The sequence below is a fragment of the Phoxinus phoxinus genome (assembly GCF_949152265.1).
Source record: "Phoxinus phoxinus genome assembly, chromosome: 1".
NCBI classification, from domain to species: domain Eukaryota; kingdom Metazoa; phylum Chordata; class Actinopteri; order Cypriniformes; family Leuciscidae; genus Phoxinus; species Phoxinus phoxinus.
Window position 1 is genome coordinate 33,504,116 of NC_136876.1, and position 22,395 is coordinate 33,526,510.

The following is a 22,395-nucleotide window of genomic DNA, read 5'->3' on the forward strand; positions in this document are numbered from 1 at the left end:
TGAGAAAATACACCTCTTGGATTTAGCTTGATTGAACAATTGAAGACCTCCGATGCAAAAGCCTCTAAAAGCCACCTCTGTCAAAAATGAGTGAATGCTCTCCACACATAGTATACGTTCATCAAATACTTTCACTTCAAACTCACTAAATCCCATTCTCAGCTTATTCAGAAATGTCAGTACTTAAGTAGAAACCTTTACCTAGGAGGTCACCGTGATTTTACCAAGTAAGACATGTTCCTGGTTCAACATATTTTGTTGATCCTGGAATAACATTCCTGAAGGTATGGGTGATACTATCAGGCTGATTGTACAACCAAGGGTTGGTGAGTGCTACTATCCAAAATAATACCTCTCCACTTCACAGGACAGGTAGTCAAGGAAGTGTCTAGTATGTTGAAGATTAAGTGGAATCTTCACTGCCCATACAGGCCACGAGTGTCAGGACAGGTTGAACACAGGCCACAAGCATCAGGACAGGTTGAACGATTGAACAGAACAATCAAAACCAGGCTAAGGACAATGCATCAGGAAGGAGTACCATGGGTCAAAGCGCTGCCAGCAGTACTGTGTAGTATGAGAGCGTCACCTAACAGATCAGTAGGACTGAGCCCTCATGAGATTATTATTGGACGCCCAATGCAGATGCCAGGTGTGGAATGCTGATGTACACATTGCCTCAGATGCCCTGATTGCATACTGTGAAAACCTCACAAAGGCAGTACAGAGTGCCAAAGAGAGAGTTGAGTCGTGTTGGCAGACTCCACCAGAAGGTGGACACATAATCATCCCAGGTCAATGGGTCATGATAAAGTCATTCAGAAACAAGCCATTAGAGCCTAAGTGGCACGGAGCACATCAAGTGATGTTGATTACAGCCCAGGGAAGAACCGAATGCAACAGGATTCGGGGGCCAATCCTGCGATGAAGACTCCCTCATAGGCCTTCCCCATCCACTAGTCCATCTTTTCCTCACTGTTCTTTAGGTGTCACAGGAATTAAGAAATAGGGAAAGAAGGAACAACAATAGCAGACGGAAAATGCTAAAAAATAAAAAATACACAACGCAGAGACTCACATACAGGAACTTCTGTCATCCATCAACATGATCAAGATTGTCATACTACTAACCATCATGGACATCGCACAAAGTGTGGACTCCAGAAACAACATTCTTAGAGCTGATGAATATGTAAAAAAATGCCTTGTTTGCTGAAAAGAATGTTTGCATGCCACACCCGCCTTCAGTAGGAGCAGGAATCCCATGGGTGGCACACCCCATCTCCAACAAGAATACATGTCACAACATCACAACTCCCCCAGCTTCTCCGTGTTGCATTCCTGGATTACCATCCTGCAACCTAACTTCAGCTACTCCCATCATAACAGACTCTTGCCAATGACTTTTCCTTGGTGCATGGAAAATTATGCTCCAGCCTTGACTCCCTTGGGTAAAATTCCTCGTGAGCGTTGCAGCTTTGTGGTCAAAATGAGAACAGAATCCCATGTGGACATTACTCAATCAGCAGGAAAAGGACTTAAAAGGGTGTCTCCATAGGAAACTATCCCTCCCGAAACTCTTTGCAATAAATCAGTGTTGTATGATTCCTCCACCGACTGGCACTTTTGGGTTATGTGAAACTTCTGTCTACAACATCCTACCCAGCCAATTCAATGGCAGGTGCACCCTGGTTTATGTTCTACCGGCTATCAGAGAAAAGACACACTCCACCACAAGCTCTCCACATCTACAAAATTCAGCTTCTATCACAAACAAAGAAAATGGCTGCATTCCAGGACTCACTTGTGCACAAACATGGTGGTCAAGAACTCTTGGAGCATTGATCCCGTCTTATGGTGTCATGCGGGTCCTTGATTAAGTCAGAAGCTTATCGAATTCTGTACAGAAATTGGCCAATGATACGGCTTTGGCCCTTGGTAACATCGCGGACACTCTCGCTTCGCACAAGATAATGATCTTACAGAACAGAGCGGCCTTGGATTGCATTCTTGCAACACAAGGGGAACCTGCACCATTATCGGTTCTGAGTGCTGCACCGGGTTAATGGATCCAACAGAGAACTTGAACAAAATCCAACAAGACATTATTGATCTTTCAGCAAAATTCACCAGATGACTGAAGATATTTATTCATGGTTCGGAAACTTGTTAGGTAAACCCTGGCTGTGGATCAAGGAAATAGCAATTCTGCTGTTGTTTCCCCTACTGGCGTACTATCTTTGCGTCTACAGTATCAAGTGTTTCATTCAACAAATGACTCACGCCTCTCAAGAGAAAATGACAGTTCCAACCAGAAAAGACTATTACCTGTAAGAACTTCACGGACCCTAATTGCATGTTTGTTTCTGTGTCAGGTTGCAATTACAGAAAATCAACACAGAGCATGTGCTATGTGCCTGTAATGATCACAAGTTACAAGAATGAACTTTTAAGTGTCTAAATTTGTATTTTGTGAGAGTTATTAGAACTCTCAAAGGGGGAACTGTTGTATTACACATTTATTAAATGTTTAATTTAGGTTCCAATACAATAGTATATAAACTGAGAAAGTTTAGTAGACTGAATTTAGCATTTGAGGCATAGATGATGAGATTCAAAGAAGATTAAGTCAAGCAATCCAGGTGTCTGACATGAACCTTTTGTCTTTTGTCTTTATGCACCCCCTGAACAGTGTCATTGCCCCAAGTTAAGCTATGATAATGTGAAGGTATGGGTGATACTATCAGGCTGATTGGATTACCATCTATGCATTTGAATGACACTGTTATGCTGATGAGATCAGGTAAAGAGCTGAATCCTGTCCTTCATTTACATGCCACCTCTCTGTAGATCCCTCCCCCTTGGAATGTATATAAACTACAATGTATACTTTTTGAGTTAGACCTGAGTTGGATGACTACAGCAACGCACAGTGAAGTCCTCAATAAAGAATAACTTCTGCTTGAAAGATATCCCAACTTCTCCTCGTCTCTGCTTCGAAGGAAAAGTTTCCAACACCAGTAAACTGGAAGAATAAAAAGTAAACTATTTAGTTAGGCTACCTACACAACGTATTTCTGACGTGAATAAAACATGGTTTCAAATTCAAAGAAGAGTTCTGACTATATGGCTGTTCGGTGCGACTTATACAGGCAGTCGGCACCGCCCATTCTGACGGCCTGAAAGGCCATTTGTCTGTGAAATTCACAGACGTGAACCAATCAAGCTTCAGTATTTAGAGAAAACTGAGTTTTCCACAGCAAGAGAAAGAAAATCAGTGTTGCCAACTTAGCGCATTTATAGCTATATTTAGCGAGTATTCAGACCCCTCTAGCGGCACATTTTTTAAAAAGCGACTAGCGACAAATCTAACGACTTTTTCTGGTGTTATTGGTGACTTTTGGAGACTCTCTGACGTGAAAGCAAATATCGTTCATACTCTTCTCAACAAGCTGAAATCATTTGCTGTCATATGAAAGTCATCTGCTGCTGTGGGTCCCACCCACCCGCGTCCCAAAGCACTCACAGGCGGCCCAGTCCCCAGTCCACATAGGCCTATAAAAAAATGTAGTCATTGTCGTTCTAGCCTATTGTCTGACAAAAAAAATATAGGCTATAGGAAATGAGAACAGCTTTATTTTACATTCGGCTATATTATATTATATTACAATATATTAAATACAGTATGTGAGCATTCATTTAGAGAGAAAACACATTAGGAAAGCAGAACGCAAGTACCACGCGATGACGTCGTGAATATGCTAATTGACGTATGACGTCATCTAGCGACATTTAGGGAAGGCGTTAGCTACTGTCAGGATTCAGGCACGGAGACAGAGGTAAGTGAATCTCAAACACAGTTTTTTTTTACAGATTCTGTGAAGACCTCTAGGCGCAGGGATAACCGCAGGTAAGCCAGATAACTTCTGGAATATTGAAGCAACACAGTCTCAGTTCGTTAATCCTTATCTTCTTTCTATAAGATGTGATCGGAGTCAATCGGTTCTGCTGAGTATAAGGAAACTCAGGAGAACACTGGATCATAGACATCAGAGATCAGATCTGGAGACAGCAGAACAAAGTCACAAAGGTTAGTGTTTCTCAAGAGGGTATACGTTTAGTGATGTGACATTTGAACCAAGGCGTCGGAGCTTGTGTCGAGAAAAAAGGGGCGTGCCAGATGAAGCCGCGATTCGAGGCTTGTGTTGTTAATGTGAAAATCACGTGACTCATGACAAACGAGGCCTCGGTTTGTGTGGATACGTCACCGGTTCGTTCTGAGTGTCGTTTCCGGATAAAGGGGGTTCGAAACTCGCGCCACCTTGTGGGTGTTGTCAGGAGTAGTTGAATCAGTTGTAGTAGAGTCAGAAAGTTAGAGTTACAGTTAGATAGTTGTGTCGTCGTCATTATTGTGTCATATATGTGTTTAGGGCTGTATATTATTAGATTATATCAGGTTAGATTAGTTATAGTATATTGTTATTATTAATTATAGTAGTTATATTATTGTTAAATTAATTAGATAAGATTATTTGGATTGCTTTGGTTTTTGGATTTGGACTGGACTGCTTTTTGATTTGGATTGCCCTTTTTGATTTGTTTGCTTTTTGTGACCTCTTCCTTTTTCCTTGTAATGGAGCCAGCAAGAAAGAGGAAATCCTCCCCAGTTTTTTTCTTTGTACCTCCATTATTAGCTGACCTTTCAGGCATCTGCTGGATAGCACGGTGGATCACTGTAGAATGAGATCAAGTGCAACAGCAGATGCTACTGTAGAAGTGGATCGATATTTATCCGAAGTGAATCTCACAAGATCTGAGGATCCACTAGTATATTGGGCTCAACATAAACATCTGTATCCTCATTTATACCAGCTGGCACTGACATTTTTATGTTCCCCCGCATCCTCTGTTCGATGCGAAAGGATCTTTTCCAAGGCTGGAGAGGTTCTGTCCAAGAAGAGGAATCGTCTAAGCCCCAACACACTTGAAAAAATTCTGTTCCTCAATAAAAATAATGTGTGATCCTTCCTTCACCCACCCCAAACTGCAGTTTGTTCCTCTAAATCCATAGTCCCATAAGCACAACACTGCACTAAAACTAGTAACACGTCAAAGCACAAAACACACCAGAAACAATTCTTAACATTTCCCACCCCACACTTTTCTGTTGCAATTTGCATTATTACACTCCCTCCACCATTAGCACTGCACTCAACACAGTCTCACTTTTGTTGTTCCTACTGGCACTATTCAAACAATTTTTGAATAATTAATGAACTGTGTGTGACAGTTGTCTCTGCACAAGTAAATTCAGACAGACAGAAACATATTTTATTTGATACTCAGGCAATGGAAAAATGTCTGCTCAGGTAATTGATTCAGTATTCATTTATTGGTCTGCTATTTCTTTGCACAGTAGCTAGGTGTCACTAGTGAGCAATAATGAATGAAGCTTCGAGTAATGAACCTTCGAGTAATGAACCTTTTGGTGAAGCAATGGGCTGCGAGGTCTCAGTGGTTCAGGAAGCCTAATTTTGCCATCACTATATACGTTACATCTAGGAAGCGATGGTTCAGGATACAACAGAATCAGGTCAGTTCCTGTTGGAGGCTTGACAAGGACTGATATCACAGTGAGTGTTTTATGAGCTGGCTGATGAGGTAATTGATGATGAACAGGTGTGTGGGATTAATATTCTGGAGAGAGTGATTGCAGGTGCGCCAAAGAGGATTCTGGGGAATGTAGTGCAGAGACAGACGGTGAACGTGACAGCTACTTTCCTTTGAAAATAGTTGGCAACACTGGAGAAAATCTCTCACGCAATGCTCGTTCCTGTTATCTCAAGGAACCAAGGTAACGTCAGTAAGTGGAGCGTTTCCGAGTAAGGTTAAATGGACTATTTTTTGTCCAACATCTAAAATTATCAATACTTTACATCCTATAGTTCAAAATACCTTAGATTTTCTAAGAAATGAATTATGCTGACCTGCAATGATTAGTCTCGGGTGGAAGAGGCGAGCATTTTCCTCAAGTCTGTCATAATCAATGTATCCAGTTTCTGGATTTACCTGGGGGGAAAAATGGTAACACTTTACAATAAGGTCCCAATAGTTAATGTTAGTTAATGCATTAACTAAAATGTGCAATTAGAAACATAGTAAGAGTATTTATTCATATTTGTCAACGTTAGTTAATAAAAATACAACTGTTCATTGTTAGTTCTCTTCCATTAAACAATATTAACAGATACAACTTTTGATTTAATGTCTTAGTAAATGTTGAACTTAACACCTACTAAAGAGATCACTACAATGTTGATTATAATCACAAGGTTACCTTATAAGGCATAGATTCAAAGAAAATAGATGTGGCTGAGATTTTCTTCTTGTCAGTCATGAAGCCATGGGTGAAATGGCCGCCATCAGAAGGATCAAGGCCCATGATCCGCCCATGAGGTTCCACTATGGCTGTGTATACAACAAAGTTTGCAGGTGACCCTGAGGGGGGAAAAAACTATATTTTGAACAATGTGCAATTGAGTTAATGTTTCATATACATTGTTGGGAAGGTTACTTTGGAAATGTAATGTTACAGATTACAAGTTACCCTATTGAACATGTAAAAAGTAGCAGGGGTGTGATGAGATCATGTGCCACGGGCACTAAAATGATACATTTGTGGAAAGAAGTTCAATTAGGAGGTCACACACAGCTTCAATCGGAAGTTCTGGAAACTTGTGTACAGGTCTGAAGAGACTCATACAGGAGAGAAGCCAGTTTGTTTTCTCCTTTAGTTGGGTTGTTGGGTTGTTGGGTTGTTTTCTTTAAATGTATATGAAAATTCATACTCAGAAAGTAGAACTGAAATGACATTCATTACAAGATGATTAGTTATTTAAAACATTTCAAAATGCACCTGCAGACTATTTTTCCAGTCATGAATTTTGTCATTGAGGATTTCTTAAAACTTCAGTGCAAAAATCTTGTCTCATTCTTGTGAACCCTATCTCATGTCTCGTCACACCCCTAATAACTAGTGTTAGTAATTACTTTATTTAAGTAATGTAACTTATCACATTTGATTATTTTTCTAAATTTCTAACTAATGTTTTCAACTGTTTTCCACTGCAAATTCAAACAAGCGAGCCTATTAAAAGCATCAGAATAGTATCGCTTTACTAAATGGCCTTTAAATGGCTGTAGGCATTGAGCACATCAATAAGAGCCAAAGCAACAAATTAATATTATTTAACATATCGTATCTTTTTACAGGAATATTCAGATGTAACCCTCTTAATAATTGTCAACATTTTCATAAGTAACTGTACTTTAATTACATATAGTTATTTTTAGCAACTGTAATGGATTACAGTAATATTTATTTTGTAATTAAATTACATAAACCCATTACATGTAACTAGTTTCTCCCCAACTAACACTGTTCATATGTGACATCATTTCTTCCAGCAGCAGTCCAGTGACAGAAACAAGCCTACCAGAGTACGGTTGAACATTCACTCCCCATTTATCCGGGTCGAGGCCGTAGACCTTGAGAGCTCTTGCCTTACACAAACTCTCCAATTCATCAACTTCCTCTGTGCCTTCATTATATCTTAAAACATTAAACAAAATTTGACATTTAACACAAGCCCATTTTTCAATATGTAAGTACCAAGTGTAAATAACATAATATTCATCTTATTGTCATTACAACAACATAAAAATTGTAATTAAACAGTATCATTACAGAAATATCATTACACAATAGTCACCTCTGACCAGGATACTTAGAGTACTTGTTGTTCATGCAGGAACCAAGAGCCTCCAAAACAGCTCGACTAGTGAAGTTCTCAGAGGCAATGAGCTCTAATCCATACGTCTGCCGCCGCTTCTCTTTCTTTATTATGTCAAATACCTAGTGCAAACAGAAATTTCACGAGTACACACTTACAAATAATCATAAGGAAATAAACGTATGCATATTTGGAGTGCTGTCCGAGGGGAGGGCTCTGATCTTGAACTTTGGCCCGAACCCAGAGTACTCCCCCTGTATCTCTGGTTAGGATAGTAACCAGGCAAGTGTGAGGAGATGGGGTGGTGGTGGAATGCGGAAACCGTCAAGGAACATAGGTGAGTAAGCTATGTATATATATATATATAAGTTGTACAAGAATGGTGCTCCAAAATTTCTTGTGAGAATTCTGGTTTTCTGGTATGGCCATCAGTTAATATCTGGGCCAGCAGCCTTATCACCCTGTAGCCCAAGACTGGTTGCCCACTGAAGCTAAGCAGGGCTGAGCCTGGTTAGTACTTGGATGGGAGACCTTCTGAGAAAATCAGGTTGCTGCTGGTAGAGGTGTTAGTGAGGCCAGCAGGGGGCGCTCACCCTGTGGTCTGTGTGGGTCCTAACGCCCCAGTGTATCGACGGGGACACTATACTGTCAAAGAGCACCGTCCTTCGGATGAGACGTTAAACCGAGGTCCTGACTCTCTGTGGTCACAAAAAAATCCCAGGCCTCTGTCCATCATGGCCTCCTAATCATCCCCATATATATATATACTGTATACTAATTGGCTACATCACTGTCTCCTCTCCACCAGTAAGCTGGTGTGTGGTGGGCGTTCTGGCGCAATATGGCTGCCGTCGCATAATCCAAGTGGATGCTGCACATTGGTGGTGGTTGAGGAGATTCCCCCTTCTATGTAAAGCGCTTTGAGTGTCGAGAAAAGCGCTATATAAATGTAATGATTATTATTATTATTAGTCAATGTCTGTAAAATGGGGAAATTGTTTATCTGCATCTTTTTGTGTGTCAAATGGAGTGTTATGCAGGTAAGAGAGGACTCAAAAGCGAATTAACAAAAATAGAGTCTTTAATGACAACAAAGGGAGGCAGCAATGTAGAACAGAATATTCCTCTTGAGAGATAATGGCAAAACAGGCAACCCGCAGAGAGGGCAAATAAAAATGAAACAAAAAGTTTCTTCAGCAAACTTCAAATAAAAGTCTTTAGGCAGCAGACGGAGAAAGCTGTGATAGCGGCGACAGGCTGCAGGTCTCTCACGGTTGATCAGGGTCGAGAAAAGACTGCGGTAACCAGATCTTTCACAGCGTCAGACGAACTGGATAGAATAAAATGTCAAGATGATCAGCAGGGAACAGATAGCGTTTGCCAGGCAGAAACCAATAGGACAGGACTAGGACTGAGACAAACAGGACTGATGTTCGCTTCATGCATGAGAAACTCAGGTGAGAATCTGACAAAAAAAGAAGCAGGAACAGAGGGAGAAATAGAGACCTAATCAGAGGGAAGAGGGAACAGGTGGGATGAGAGTCCACGAGGTAGTCAGAGGAGATGAGGAACAGCTGGAGGAAGAGAGAAAGGAAAGAGAAAGTAACCAATAAAGACCAGCAGAGGGAGACAGAGTAGAGAGAAAGAACAGGAACAAGACATAACAGGACAAGACATAACAGGAGTAAGACAGGGCAGCATTTTGTCTCCTTTTTTATTTAATGTATATATGGACGACTTGTCAAGGTTTTTAAATTATTGTGGAACAGGCTGTAGCGTTGGCAACAGTCCAATTAACCATCTAATGCACGCTGATGACCTTGTTATTTTTTATAGCGCGGAGTTACAAGAGCTGTTGCATGTGTGCTCTCTCAGTATGGAATAGACTTTGATATAAGATACAATTCAAAGAAAAGCATTATCATGATAGCCCAGAGCAGAGAGGACTCCAAACTGACATTCCCTGATTTCTTTTTGTCAGGCAATAGACTTAAGGTCACTAATTAATGTAAATATTTGGGGCACTATGTGACTGCAGACTTGTCTGATGACAGAGACATTTACAGACAGTGTGGCATGCTTTATGGACAGGCTAACATGCTGATCCGCAGGTTTGGAATGTGCTCAATACCTGTTAAAAGGTATTCAGACTCTTTAAGGCATATTGCACTACCATGTATACTGCACACCTGTGGAGGCGCTACAAAAAGAGTAGTATGCAAACGATAATTGTAGCGTATAATGATGCCTTGCGGATGCTACTGAGGGTCCCACGATAGAGTAGTGCAAGCCAAATGTTTGTAAATGTGGGTTTGCCAAATTGCCCTGCTGTACTGCGAAATCTTATGTACAGGTGCATGTGCAGGCTTTCGAGCTCGGCGAACAGTATCATCACTGAATTGACCAACCCTGGACTAAGCTCGGTGCGATATTCTTCAAGTATTTGGACTCACTGGCTTATGAGCCTATACAGGAGATAAATGTATTGTTTTTATGTGTGTTTTCTTTGTAATATGGACCATTATTTATTTACGTGTCTGAATTTATATATTTATATTAGGGATAACTTCTTCTCCGTGTTGAAGTGCTGAATGTTTTGTAACTTTGCAACTTTACATAATAATAATAATAATAATAATTCATTACATTTATATAACGCTTTTCTCGGCACTCAAAGTGCTTTATATAGAAGGGGGAATCTCCTCAACCACCACCAATGTGCAGCATCCACCTGGATGATGCAACGGCAGCCATATTGCGCCAGAACGCCCACCACACACCAGCTTACTGGTGGAGAGGAGACAGAGTGATGAAGCCAATTAGTATATGGGGATGATGAGGAGGCCATGATGGACAGAGGCCAAGGGGCAAATTTGGCCAGAATGCCGGGGTTACACCCCTACTCTTTCGAAAGACATACTGGGATTTTTTGTGACCACAGAGAGTCAGGACCTCGGATTAACGTCTAATCCTAAGGACGGTGCTCTTTGACAGTATAGTGTCCCCGTCACTACACTGGGGCGTTAGGACCCACACAGACCACAGGGTGAGCGCCCCCTGCTGGCCTCACTAACACCTCTACCAGCAGCAACCTGATTTTCTCAGAAGGTCTCCCATCCAAGTACTAACCAGGCTCAGCCCTGCTTAGCTTCAGTGGGCAACCAGTCTTGGGCTACAGGGTGATATCTGCTGGCCAAAGTTTATACTTTCTTTTTTATAATTTGTCAAAAACAAATCTATTAAATCTGATGCTGTTGCATAGAACTGAATAAAGAATAATATATTGATTGTAATACATTGATATTTAGTATTATTTTAATATGGGCTGTCCAATTACTATTTTTTTGTCCAAATTCAGATTCTGTAAAATTATTGATTATTGATCATTTCATTAAAAAGTCCATCCATCCATCTTCTTCCGCTTATCCGGGGCCGGGTCGCGGGGGCAGCAGTCTAAGCAGAGATGCCCAGACTTCCCTCTCCCTAGCCACTTCCTCTAGCTCTTCCGGGGGGACTCCGAGGCGTTCCCAGGCCAGCCGGGAGACATAGTCTCTCCAGCGTGTCCTAGGTCTTCCCCGGGGTCTCCTCCCGGTGGGACGCGCCCAGAACACCTTCCCGGGAAGGCGTCCAGGAGGCATCCGGAACAGATGCCCGAGCCACCTCAGCTGACCCCTCTCGATGTGGAGAAGCAGCGGCTCTACTCTGAGCTCCTCCCAAGTGACCGAGCTCCTCACCCTATCTCTAAGGGATCGCCCAGCCACCCTGCGGAGAAAGCTAATTTCGGCCGCCTGTATCCGGGATCTTGTTCTTTCGGTCATGACCCAAAGCTCATGACCATAGGTGAGAGTAGGAACGTAGATTGACCGGTAAATCGAGAGCTGAGCCGCACCACGACAGACCGGTACATCGACCGCATTACTGCAGAAGCTGCACCGATCCGTCTGTCAATCTCCCGTTCCATCCTTCCCTCACTCGTGAACAATACCCCAAGATACTTAAACTCCTCCACTTGAGGCAGGAACTCTCCACCAACCTGAAGTAGGCAAGCCACCTTTTTCCGACTGAGGACCATGGCCTCGGATTTGGAGGTGCTGATTCTCATCCCAGCCGCTTCACACTCGGCTGCAAACCGTCCTAGTGCATGCTGAAGGTCCTGGTCTGAAGGGGCCAACACGACAACATCATCTGCAAAGAGCAGAGACGAAATCGTGTTGTTCCCAAACCCGACACCCTCCGGCCCCTGGCTGCGCCTAGAAATTCTGTCCATAAAAATTATGAACAGAACCGGCGACAAAGGGCAGCCCTGCCGGAGTCCAACATGCACCGGGAAGAAGTCTGACTTACTGCCGGCAATGCGAACCAAGCTCCTGCTTCGGTCGTACAGGGACCGGACAGCCCTTAGCAAAGGACCCCGGACCCCATACTCCCGGAGCACCCTCCACAGGCCGCCACGAGGGACACAGTCGAATGCCTTCTCCAAATCCACAAAGCACATGTGGATTGGTTGGGCAAACTCCCATGAACCCTCCAGCACCCTGTAGAGGGTATAGAGCTGGTCCAGTGTTCCACGGCCTGGACGAAAACCGCATTCTTCCTCCTGAATCCGAGGTTCTACTATCGGCCGTATTCTCCTCTCCAGTACCCTGGCATAGACTTTCCCAGGGAGGCTGAGAAGTGTGATCCCCCTGTAGTTGGAACACACCCTCCGGTCCCCCTTCTTAAAAAGAGGGACCACCACCCCGGTCTGCCATCCCAGAGGCACTGTCCCCGACCGCCACGCGATGCTGCAGAGGCGTGTCAACCAAGACAGCCCCACAACATCCAGAGACTTGAGGTACTCGGGGCGGATCTCATCCACCCCCGGCGCCTTGCCACCGAGGAGTTTCTTGACTACCTCGGTGACTTCAGCTTGGGTGATGGACGAGTCCACCCCTGAGCCCTCAGCCTCTGCTTCCTCAATGGAAGACGTGACGGCGGGATTGAGGAGATCCTCGAAGTATTCCTTCCACCGCCCGACGACATCCCCAGTTGAGGTCAACAGCTGCCCACCTCCACTGTAAACAGCGGTGGTAGGGCACTGCTTTCCTCTCCTGAGGCGCCGGACGGTTTGCCAGAATCTCTTCGAGGCCAGCCGATAGTCCTTTTCCATGGCCTCACCGAACTCCTCCCAGGCCAGAGTTTTTGCCTCCACAACCACCCGGGCTGCAGTTCGCTTGGCCTGCCGGTACCCGTCAGCTGCCTCAGGAGTCCCACAAGCCAACCAGGCCCGATAGGACTCCTTCTTCAGCTTGACGGCATCCCTTACTTCCGGTGTCCACCACCGGGTTCGGGGATTGCCGCCTCGACAGGCACCGGAGACCTTACGGCCACAGCTCCGAGCGGCCGCTTCAACAATGGAGGTGGAAAACATGGTCCACTCGGACTCAATATCTCCAGCCTCTGGAGCTCTCCAGCCATTAAAAAGTCTAATAATAATAATAATACAATTATTTAAAAAAATAAGAAATTAATAATTATTAAAAAAGAAAAAAAAATTGGTTTCGGCCAAGTGCATCCATATATATATATATATATATAAATCACACACTTACCTCAGGATCATTTGTGCTGAGAGGCTCCCGCATCATCTTGTTATGACATTCCCATGTTTTATTATTATGGCCGTTGAGCTGAGCCATAGTTGATTACCTCTAGAGGAAAACATTTTTACTGTTACATGTGAGAAGACTGCCATATGCAAAACATACTGTATACAGTGGGTTACATCATTTGTAATAGAAGAATTAATGTACTTGTGTTTGAGTGCTTAGACTTTAAAACATGGTATTCTTGGTTCAAATGCACTTGATTATTGATCTACAACTACTGAGTCTTGCTTAGACTGATATTCAGTAATCTGCAGTGTAGTAATCTGCGATGTCATTAACTGAAATAAAGCAGAAACAAATCAAAATATTTGACTAAAAACATATTTTTTTTCCTTAAAATGATAAACTTAATAAAACAGTGAAATAAGTTAAATAGAAATATTTAAAACAAACACAACTGAAAATATAAAAATAAATGCTAATTCAGAATATGAATAAATAACACAATAGTAGGCTAGAGCCCTATTTGCTTGTGAGCTACAGTGTAACATTCTCCAGTCACCATCCCAGTCACAACAGAACTACATTTCCCAGTATCCCTCCTGATCTCCACCTGCCCTCAGTCAGCTATCACCACACCTGCTGCTAATCATCACCTCATTACTAATCACACACACATAAACACTCACCTTACCTACCCTCAGGCCTTGTCCACACTAATATGTTTTCGTTTGAAAAAAGAAAACATATTTTTCTCTCCGTTTTGGCCGTCCACATTGAGACAGCGTTTTTATTAATGAAAACAAAGCTTTTTGAAAACGCTCTCCGAAGTGGATGAATTTGAAAGCACCTTTTCACGTTGTAGAGTGGACTGTCAAAAAGGAGGTATTTCAAAACTTTGACGCAAGTTTAGTCAGTGAATATTGTAACAATAGATATGCATGCTTCTTTGTGCCTGTTATGTGCTATTCACTTTCACGCTTTTGCTAAAATCTGTTACTTTGCGCACAATTCATATCACAGTCCTGCAAAAATGATTGAAAATTTACTCACATTTGCTGTCCTGCGGCAATGATAGCAGTTGCTTTTTAGACCTAATGTCCCTGACGCATCAGTGAGATATTTTGCTAAATAAAATAATCCTGTCAGAAGAATTGCGCGATAAACAAACAATTATAAGTTTAAACTAAAGCTTGGACTCAATATAGTGTTCCTTGCATCCAGTGATCCATATTGACATGCAGCCAGGAATCGTGTTCTCTTACGAGAGGTTCTCTCGTACTGCGTACTAAAAGTACGCACCGGGTAAAGTCTCTTTGCTCGAGATATTGAAGCCAAAAATGTATCATTAAATTTGTATACATTGTCAACGCAGCGCAGTCAGATCTAGAGCGGGCTGTCTCGCGCACTCATTGGCTGCCCCGCGGCAACTGCTGCAGCCTACCACTGAGCTCCTGGCGTGAAGCTCAGCGACGAAGACCGCCACGTGATCTGCGCTCTCTGCCTGGGTCGGGACCACGCAGCCATCGCTCTTTCGACGGGTGGAAAGAATGCGCTGAATGCGATGAGATGGCAATTTCGACCCTGCGGGCTCGTCTTGCCTTATTCAACGCCGAAGCTGTCGCTCCGCCTCTCTCCAGTGGCCCACGGAAGAAGAAGCGCAGTGCCCAGAGACTCCCGGAGCCCGTAGCTCGCGTACGCTCGCCGGAACCTTCCCCTCAAACTTCGCGTTCCCCTTCACCGACCCCCCCTTCCGGACGCGCAGATGCCGGCTTCGGCCCTCACTGCCGTCGACATAGGGGACGAGGCGGGGGACGACGCCATCGACAGCTGTTCTCTCCTGGCGTCGGACAGTGAAGAGTGGTCTGGATCCACCCACTCCACCTCCTCTTCGACTCAGGAATCTGGCAAGGCCCGGTCTAACGTGGACGCCGAACTCATCCACCTCCTCACCATGGCCGTCGACCAGCTAGGCCTGGATTGGTCTCCGCCAGAGGCGCCCGCGCCCAACAGGCTCGACGGGTGCTTCCTTCCTAGCCACCGCCTAGCGCCCGCCTCTAGGTCAGCACCCTTCCTACCAGAGCTCCACACCGAGCTCTCTAAATCGTGGAATGCTCCATTCTCCGCGAGACTCCGCTCCCCTGCTTCTTCGACTCTCTCCCAAGTGGACGGAGCCGTCGAAAAAGGCTACAGCCAGATTCCCCCAGTGGAAGAGGCGGTCGCAGTGCACCTTTGCCCGCCATCTCCAAAATGGCGCTCAAAGTCTGCCCTCCCGTCTAAAGCCTGTAGGACTACTTCAGCCCTTGTCGGCCGCGCTTTCGCCGCCGCCGGACAAGCCGCTTCCGCCCTGCACTCCATGGCTGTCCTCCAGATTCTCCAGGCTGAACTCCTCCGCCGGATGGACGAGAAAGGCCCGGTTCAGGAGGTCGTGGCGGATTTGCGCAGCGCGACGGACCTTTCCCTTCGTGCCACAAAATCCGCAGCACAGGCAATGGGACAATGTATGTCTTCGCTCACGGTAACGGAGAGGCACCTCTGGTTGTCATCTGGAAAGCTTGGGTCTCATGGTCAACTGGACCAAGAGTTCACTGCTGCCCCGTCAGTCAGCTTCCTTTCTGGGAAGACAGCTCGACTCGGTGGCAATGACGGCTCGCTTGTCAACACAGCGCGCGCGCCGTGTTCAGCGTCTGGCCGCGTCTTTCCAGAAAGACGGAGTGTTTCCCCTGAAAACGTTTCAGAGAATGCTGGGCTTTATGGCTTCAGCCGCAGCAGTGCTCCGGCTAGGTCTATTGCGTATGCGCCCTCTGCAAGAATGGCTCAACGCTCGTGTACATCACCGAGCCTGGGCTTCCGCCGGTCTCCGAATCAGAGTGACTCAGAGCTGTGTTGCAGCTCTGCAGCCCTGGTTAGTGACCGACTGGTATCAGTGGGGAGTGACGATGGGAACTGTCTCGGATATTCGAGGGCAGACCGGTCTTTGGCATCTGGTCAGACACGGAGAAGCTCCTCCATATAAACTGTCTGGAGATGATAGCGGTTGAGTACACTGTGAAACACTTCCTCCCGTTTCTGCGGGGCCACCACGTACTGGTTCGAACGGACAACATGTCTATGGTATCATACGTGAACCGCCAGGAACCGTGGAACGCCTCCTCGTCTGGGCTCAGCACCACTTGCGCTCGCTCAGAGCCGCGCATGTGCCAGGACGCCTGAACGACGGACCGGACAGACTGTCCAGGAACAATATTCCCCCCGGGGAATGGTCCTTGCACCCTCAGTCAGTCCAGTTATTGTGGCACCGCTTTGGCAAGGCGAAAGTCGACCTATTTGCGTCAACAGACAACGCCCATTGACCAAGGTTCTTTTCGAAGAACGAGGACGCTTTGGCCCAGACATGGCCCAGATGCCCGTTATACACGTTCCTTCCGGTCTCAATGTTACCACAGGTAATCAAGAGAATCAGGGAAATGCGTCATTCGGTGCTCCTCATAGCCCCCCGATGGGAGAACCAGACGTGGTTCTCGGAGTTGGTGCGGCTGTCAGACTCCGCCCCATGGCCGATCCCGGTGAGGAAAGACCTCCTTTCCCAAGCCGGCGGGTCGATTTGGCATCCTCATCCAGAGCTATGGTCTCTGCATGCATAGATAATCAACGGGTACCCGTTGCTTTGCCAGAAGGGGTCGTGAACACGATCACGCAGTCTAGAGCCCCCTCTACCAAGCGGCTTTATGCGTCTAAATGGTCTGTGTTTACCAAGTGGTGCACGGGCAAAAGCCTAGAACCACAAACGTGCAGAGTTTCGTGGGTGCTTTGCTTCCTTCAAGAGCTGTTGCAGGGGCAGGTCCCCCTCCACGCTCAAAGTATATGTCGCGGCCATCGCAGCGTTCGCCGAGTCGACGCGCGGCCAGGCGATAGGAAGGAATGAGCTCATCATCCGCTTCCTTAGAGGAGCCAGGAGGATGAATCCCCCACGGCCCCCCTCGGTTCCAATCTGGGATCTTTCCTTGGTCTTAGAGGCCCTGAAAGCACATCCCTTTGAACCGTTACACTCTGTGGATCTGAAGTACCTCGCGTTCAAAACCGCGTTTCTGATTGCTCTGGCATCAGTTAAACGTGTGGGTGACTTACACGCGCTCTCTGTGAGCGCTGCGTGCCTCGAGTTTGGACCTAATGACTCTAAAGTCGTCCTTAAACCGATACATGGCTATGTCCCCAAAGCGATCGGCACCCCGTTCAGAGCGCAGATCATTTCACTCTCAGCGGTCATTTCACTCTCAGGTCGATGCGAACCTCCTTTGCCCTGTCAGAGCGCTGAGAATTTACGTCACGCGCTCCGCCGCCTTCAGGCGCTTGGAGTAGCTTTTTGTTTCGTTCGGTGGGCGCACCAAGGGTCTCGCCGCCTCGAAACACAGCCTATCCAGATGGATAGTGGACGCTATTGTTGCGGCTTACGCGTCAAAAGACCTGCAATGCCCTTTGGGCGTTAGAGCTCACTCCACCAGAGGCATGGCCTCTTCGTGGGCTTGGTCCAGCGGGATTTCTATTCATGACATTTGTACGGCGGCAGGCTGGGCCTCCCCGTCTACATTTGTTAGGTTTTACAACCTAGAAGTCCCCGCCCTGCAGGCTAGACTTCTTTCAGTCTAAAAAAGTCCTAAACGACTTACTTGGTGAACTGCGCTACAACGGTAGATGTGTTCAATATAAGACCGGCGGTGCCGCTCTGTATGTGTATCCCCTTATAAAGTGCTTATGTACATGTGCGAGCCCACTCTGTTGGCCGCCTATTTCTCACTTATCTATGTCCCCTGGGGCGTCCCCCCCCTGGGATTCATGTAGTGACTGCTTAGCGCACACGCCGTTGACCAGGGGTTCCCGGTGCGTACTTTCAGTACGCAGTACGAGAGAACCTCTCGTAAGAGAACGTACTCGGTTACCTAACGTAACCTCGGTTCTCTCTAGAAGAGGGAACGAGTACTGCGTTCCCTGCCGTGTCGCGCAACGAGCTCATTTCGCTTCAAGCGATGAAAAACTCTGTTTTGCAGCCTCAAGCTTCCTTTTATACGCTAAGCCACCCCCATTTTGGCGGGCTTTGACACGTCGCGCCCTCATTGGGCGCTGAGCGTCACGCCAGGAGCTCAGTGGTAGGCTGCAGCAGTTGCCGCGGGGCAGCCAATGAGCGCACGAGACAGCCCGCTCTAGGTCTGACTGCGCTGCACTGCGTTGACAATGTATACAAATTTAAGGATAAATTTTTGGCTTCAATATCTCGAGCAAAGAGACTTTAGCCGGTGCGTACTTTCAGTACGCAATACTCGTTCCCTCTTCTAGAGAGAACCGAGGTTACGTTAGGTAACCGAGTACGTTTCCTGACATTTATGCAATTGCGACGCCGGGGCATAAAGAAAATTTGCCTGTGAACCCTTTATATAAATACAATATAGATACTGGTGGGTCTAAATTTGGGTGATTACTTATATCAATGTAATATATCATATCAGCCCTAAAACTTGTCTAGAAATGTGTTATTTTTCAGTGTTTATTTAAAAAAAAAAATCTAATTATGCTGAATATACGATGGGAAATATTTAATTGATCTTTTAATTTAGTTGTCAATATTTTACCCCTAAATTCAATAGACCCAAAATGATAACTGCAAATGCACCCTTTGCTGCCTGGAGTCCAGTTGTTTCTAAATTGCAGCGATCCATTAACTTTCTGTAGCTTGCGGAAGTCTCTAAAAATAAGTCTGATTTCTTGTCAAATTTGTACAGTCAATCGCAAAGCTCTTTCTCGCTTTAGATGTGTTTTGTGTGTTTTTAGCAGCATTCACGCTGAAAACAAATGCATGTCAGCTCAGTCTTTTTGCCACTCAGTGTGCGTAACTACAGTCGCCCCGGGTGGTGGTGACGTCACAGGCATACCCTCTATATAGACAGGTGTCCCACCCCCTTTAATGCAAATCAAGTTTGACATCGGCCGTGAGGTTATTATTTTTCTTTCTTTATGAACATGCAAACGGAAGCTAATTCCAATATAACAGAAAAACCACCAACAATAGAAAAAAGTTTCAATTAAGCAAAGTTAGCAACAGTCTCATGCAGCATGCAGCTTACAGTTCATTTTGTGTGAAAACATGAATGATTCACAAACGTCTTTCGATTCAAAGTTTGGGTTGTTACGTCCAAATCTGATTTTTGAACAAACAAAAAAATGACTGATTATTCAGATTTTTTGCACTCTCGGTAGGTGTGGATGTATTTACCCAGAGCGGTATTATCTCTCATAGTACATTAGTATAGTATTTGACAGGCTTCTTGGAAGAAATGCATTTGTAGCCCTGAAAAGAGCTGTTCAAAGCAGAAACGTCGTCTTGAGGAGCACATCCATTATTTTAGGCTACTCCTAGTTTTATCTGAATTCTATTAAATGTCAAATATTTTCATGTCTTGATGAATGAAACCATAAAACATTTTAATTCTAACTTCCAGATATCTCGCCACTGCAGAACAACATTCACAGTTGAGGGAAACTGGAATGTCATGGGTTTGGTTTCAATTGCAAATATTCTTGGTATTAATTTGTCAACCCTTTGTGTCTAGGCTTATTAACAAATGTGTTTGGATATACCGATGTACCGTTCAAACGTTTTACATCGGTAAGATTTTTTGATGTTAAAAAAAAAAAAAGTACTTTCTGCTCACCAAAGCTGCATTTATTTAATCCAAAATACAGCAAAACAGTATTATTGTGAAATATTATTATAACGTAAAATAGCTTATGTCTATGTGAATATATAGTGAACTGTCATTTATGATCCATCCTTCAGAAATCAATATGGTGATTTGCTCCTCAAGAATAATTTCTGATTATTATCAATGTTGAATTCTTTTTTTCAGGATTCTTTGATTAGAAAGGTCAAAAGAACAGCATTCTGTATTTACAGTCTATATTATTATTATTTTATTACTGATATAATAATGGAATTATGATTTTAAAATGGGATAGCCTAACTGCAATAACTTGAAAACAACAACAAATAGAAGTACAAAAATTACAAATCGGAGTTGGACATGCTCCACAAGACAACTACAGTATTGCAGCCTAAATCATTAAAGTTTAACAGCTCTTTCTGTGGATATAGGCCGACTTCTTCAAAGTAACATGTCAAACACTATAGCCTATAGCCTACTAATATGAAAGGTAGGCTTTAGGCCACGCCTACAGGTGCTGGTCATATAATTAGAATATCATCAAAAGTTGATTTATTTCAAGAATTCAACTTAACAGGTGAAAATAATATCTATTATATAGACTCATTACATGCAAAGTGAGATATTTCAAGCCTTTATTAGTTATAATTTAGATGATTATGGCTTGCAGCTTATGAAACCCAGAAAATCAAAATCCCAGAAAATTAGAATATTACATGAAATCACACAGTAATTGCATAGTAATACCATGGTCATTGAACCAGGTTTTGGTTCTTTTGGCAGTGTGGGCAGGTGCAAATCCTGCTGGAAAATGAAGCATGAAGTACTCTGAAAATGTCCTGACAGCTGCGTTGACTCTGGATTTAATAAAGCACAGTGGACCAAAGTCCTTTTTTCTGATGAGAGCAAATTTTTCCTCTTGTATTGTGAAGAGGAAGATGTGATACGCCAGACCCAACAATGCGGAAGAGCTGAAGGCCACTATCAGAGCAACATGGGCTCTCACAACACCTGAGCAGTGCCACAGACTGACCGACTCCATGCCACGCCGCAGTAATTCAGGCAAAAGGAGACCCAACTAAGTATTGAGTGCTGTATATGCTCATACTTTTCATGTTCATATTTTTTAGTTGGCCAGCATTTCTGAAAATCCTTTTTATGTATTGGTCTTAAGTAATATTCAAATTTTCTGAGATACTGAATTTGGGATTTTCATTAGTTGTCTGTTATAATCATCAAAATTAAAAGAAATAAACATTTGAAATGTATGATGAATGAATAATTATATTATACAAATTTCTCTTTTTGAGTGGAATTACTAAATTAAATCAACTTTTTCATGATACTCTAATTATTATGACCAGCTCCTATATAGGCTTACGTGCGAACGTGAATCTGGAGGAAAAAAGCAAAATAACTGAGAAAAAGGAGAAATAGTCATCAGATGCCATGTCCGTAATGTATAGCAAAACATCTTACATTAATTCGATCTCAAACAGATTCAAAAGTTATTAGCTACTTAAACACCTGTGTGACATCATTAACCAACGTGGTTTTAACGACAAAATACGCTATTGACAATATTGTTATTAAAACTAGATTAAAAAGTTCATCGAGACAAACTTTAAGTTGGCTTGAGAAAGCCGGACCAAGAAGTTTAAAGTAGTTTGGCGTTTGAAGTTTAAGTAGTTTGAAGTTTAAAGTAGGCCTAGTTTGAAGATAGATAGATAGATAGATAGATAGATAGATAGATAGATAGATAGATAGATAGATAGATAGATAGATAGATAGATAGATAGATAGATAGATGAGAAAGCGAGTCAGAACAGTTTGAAGGTCTAGTCTAAGTGTGGTGGTTGTAGCAAACAGTTTAGGAGGAGTAGCGTGGAGAAATTTAGTCTAAGAATAATAATAATCAGTAAGTTGGCTTTTCCATGCCAACTTAATAACGCAATAGAAACTGTATCAAAAGAACTAAGAAGAAAAGAATGTCGTGTCTGAATCTGAAAGCTGCAGCCTATCCTTACCTGCCCTCAGCCCGTGCCACTGCCCTTACTGGTCTGACAGGTTTGAGCTATCCCGAGAAAAGTCTGATGTCTCTGATCTACATATGAGCACTTCGAGGCAAAAAATGGATAATAAATACTATTTATTATCCATTTTATAGATTTAAAACCATATCAGTGGGCAGTAGATTATTTGTCAATACCTGCGCTCATCTCATCTCATCTCTAGTATTAGCCTATCTTTATTTTTTGCCCTGTCTCTAGTCTTCTCAGGACTCCTAAAGCTGAGCTTTGA

At 43.9% G+C, this 22,395-nt stretch overlaps 1 protein-coding gene across 4 annotated transcripts in view; it reads right to left on the minus strand.

Moving 5' to 3' along the window:
- Window positions 1–22,395, minus strand: part of shmt1 (serine hydroxymethyltransferase 1 (soluble)) — a 54,767-nt gene that overhangs the window by 10,909 nt on the left and 21,463 nt on the right. The window contains exons 2-6 of one of the 4 annotated variants that reach the window (XM_079611868.1): window positions 13,385–13,483; window positions 7,773–7,915; window positions 7,497–7,612; window positions 6,338–6,498; window positions 5,988–6,069 (exon numbers count right to left, since the gene is read on the minus strand). In XM_079611868.1, coding sequence (XP_079467994.1) covers window positions 5,988–6,069; window positions 6,338–6,498; window positions 7,497–7,612; window positions 7,773–7,915; window positions 13,385–13,471 — 589 coding nt within the window. In that variant the 5' untranslated portion in view covers window positions 13,472–13,483. The remainder of the gene's footprint in view (window positions 1–5,987; window positions 6,070–6,337; window positions 6,499–7,496; window positions 7,613–7,772; window positions 7,916–13,384; window positions 13,484–22,395) is intronic. The other 3 variants (XM_079611870.1, XM_079611869.1, XM_079611867.1) reach the window with 3 other exon arrangements.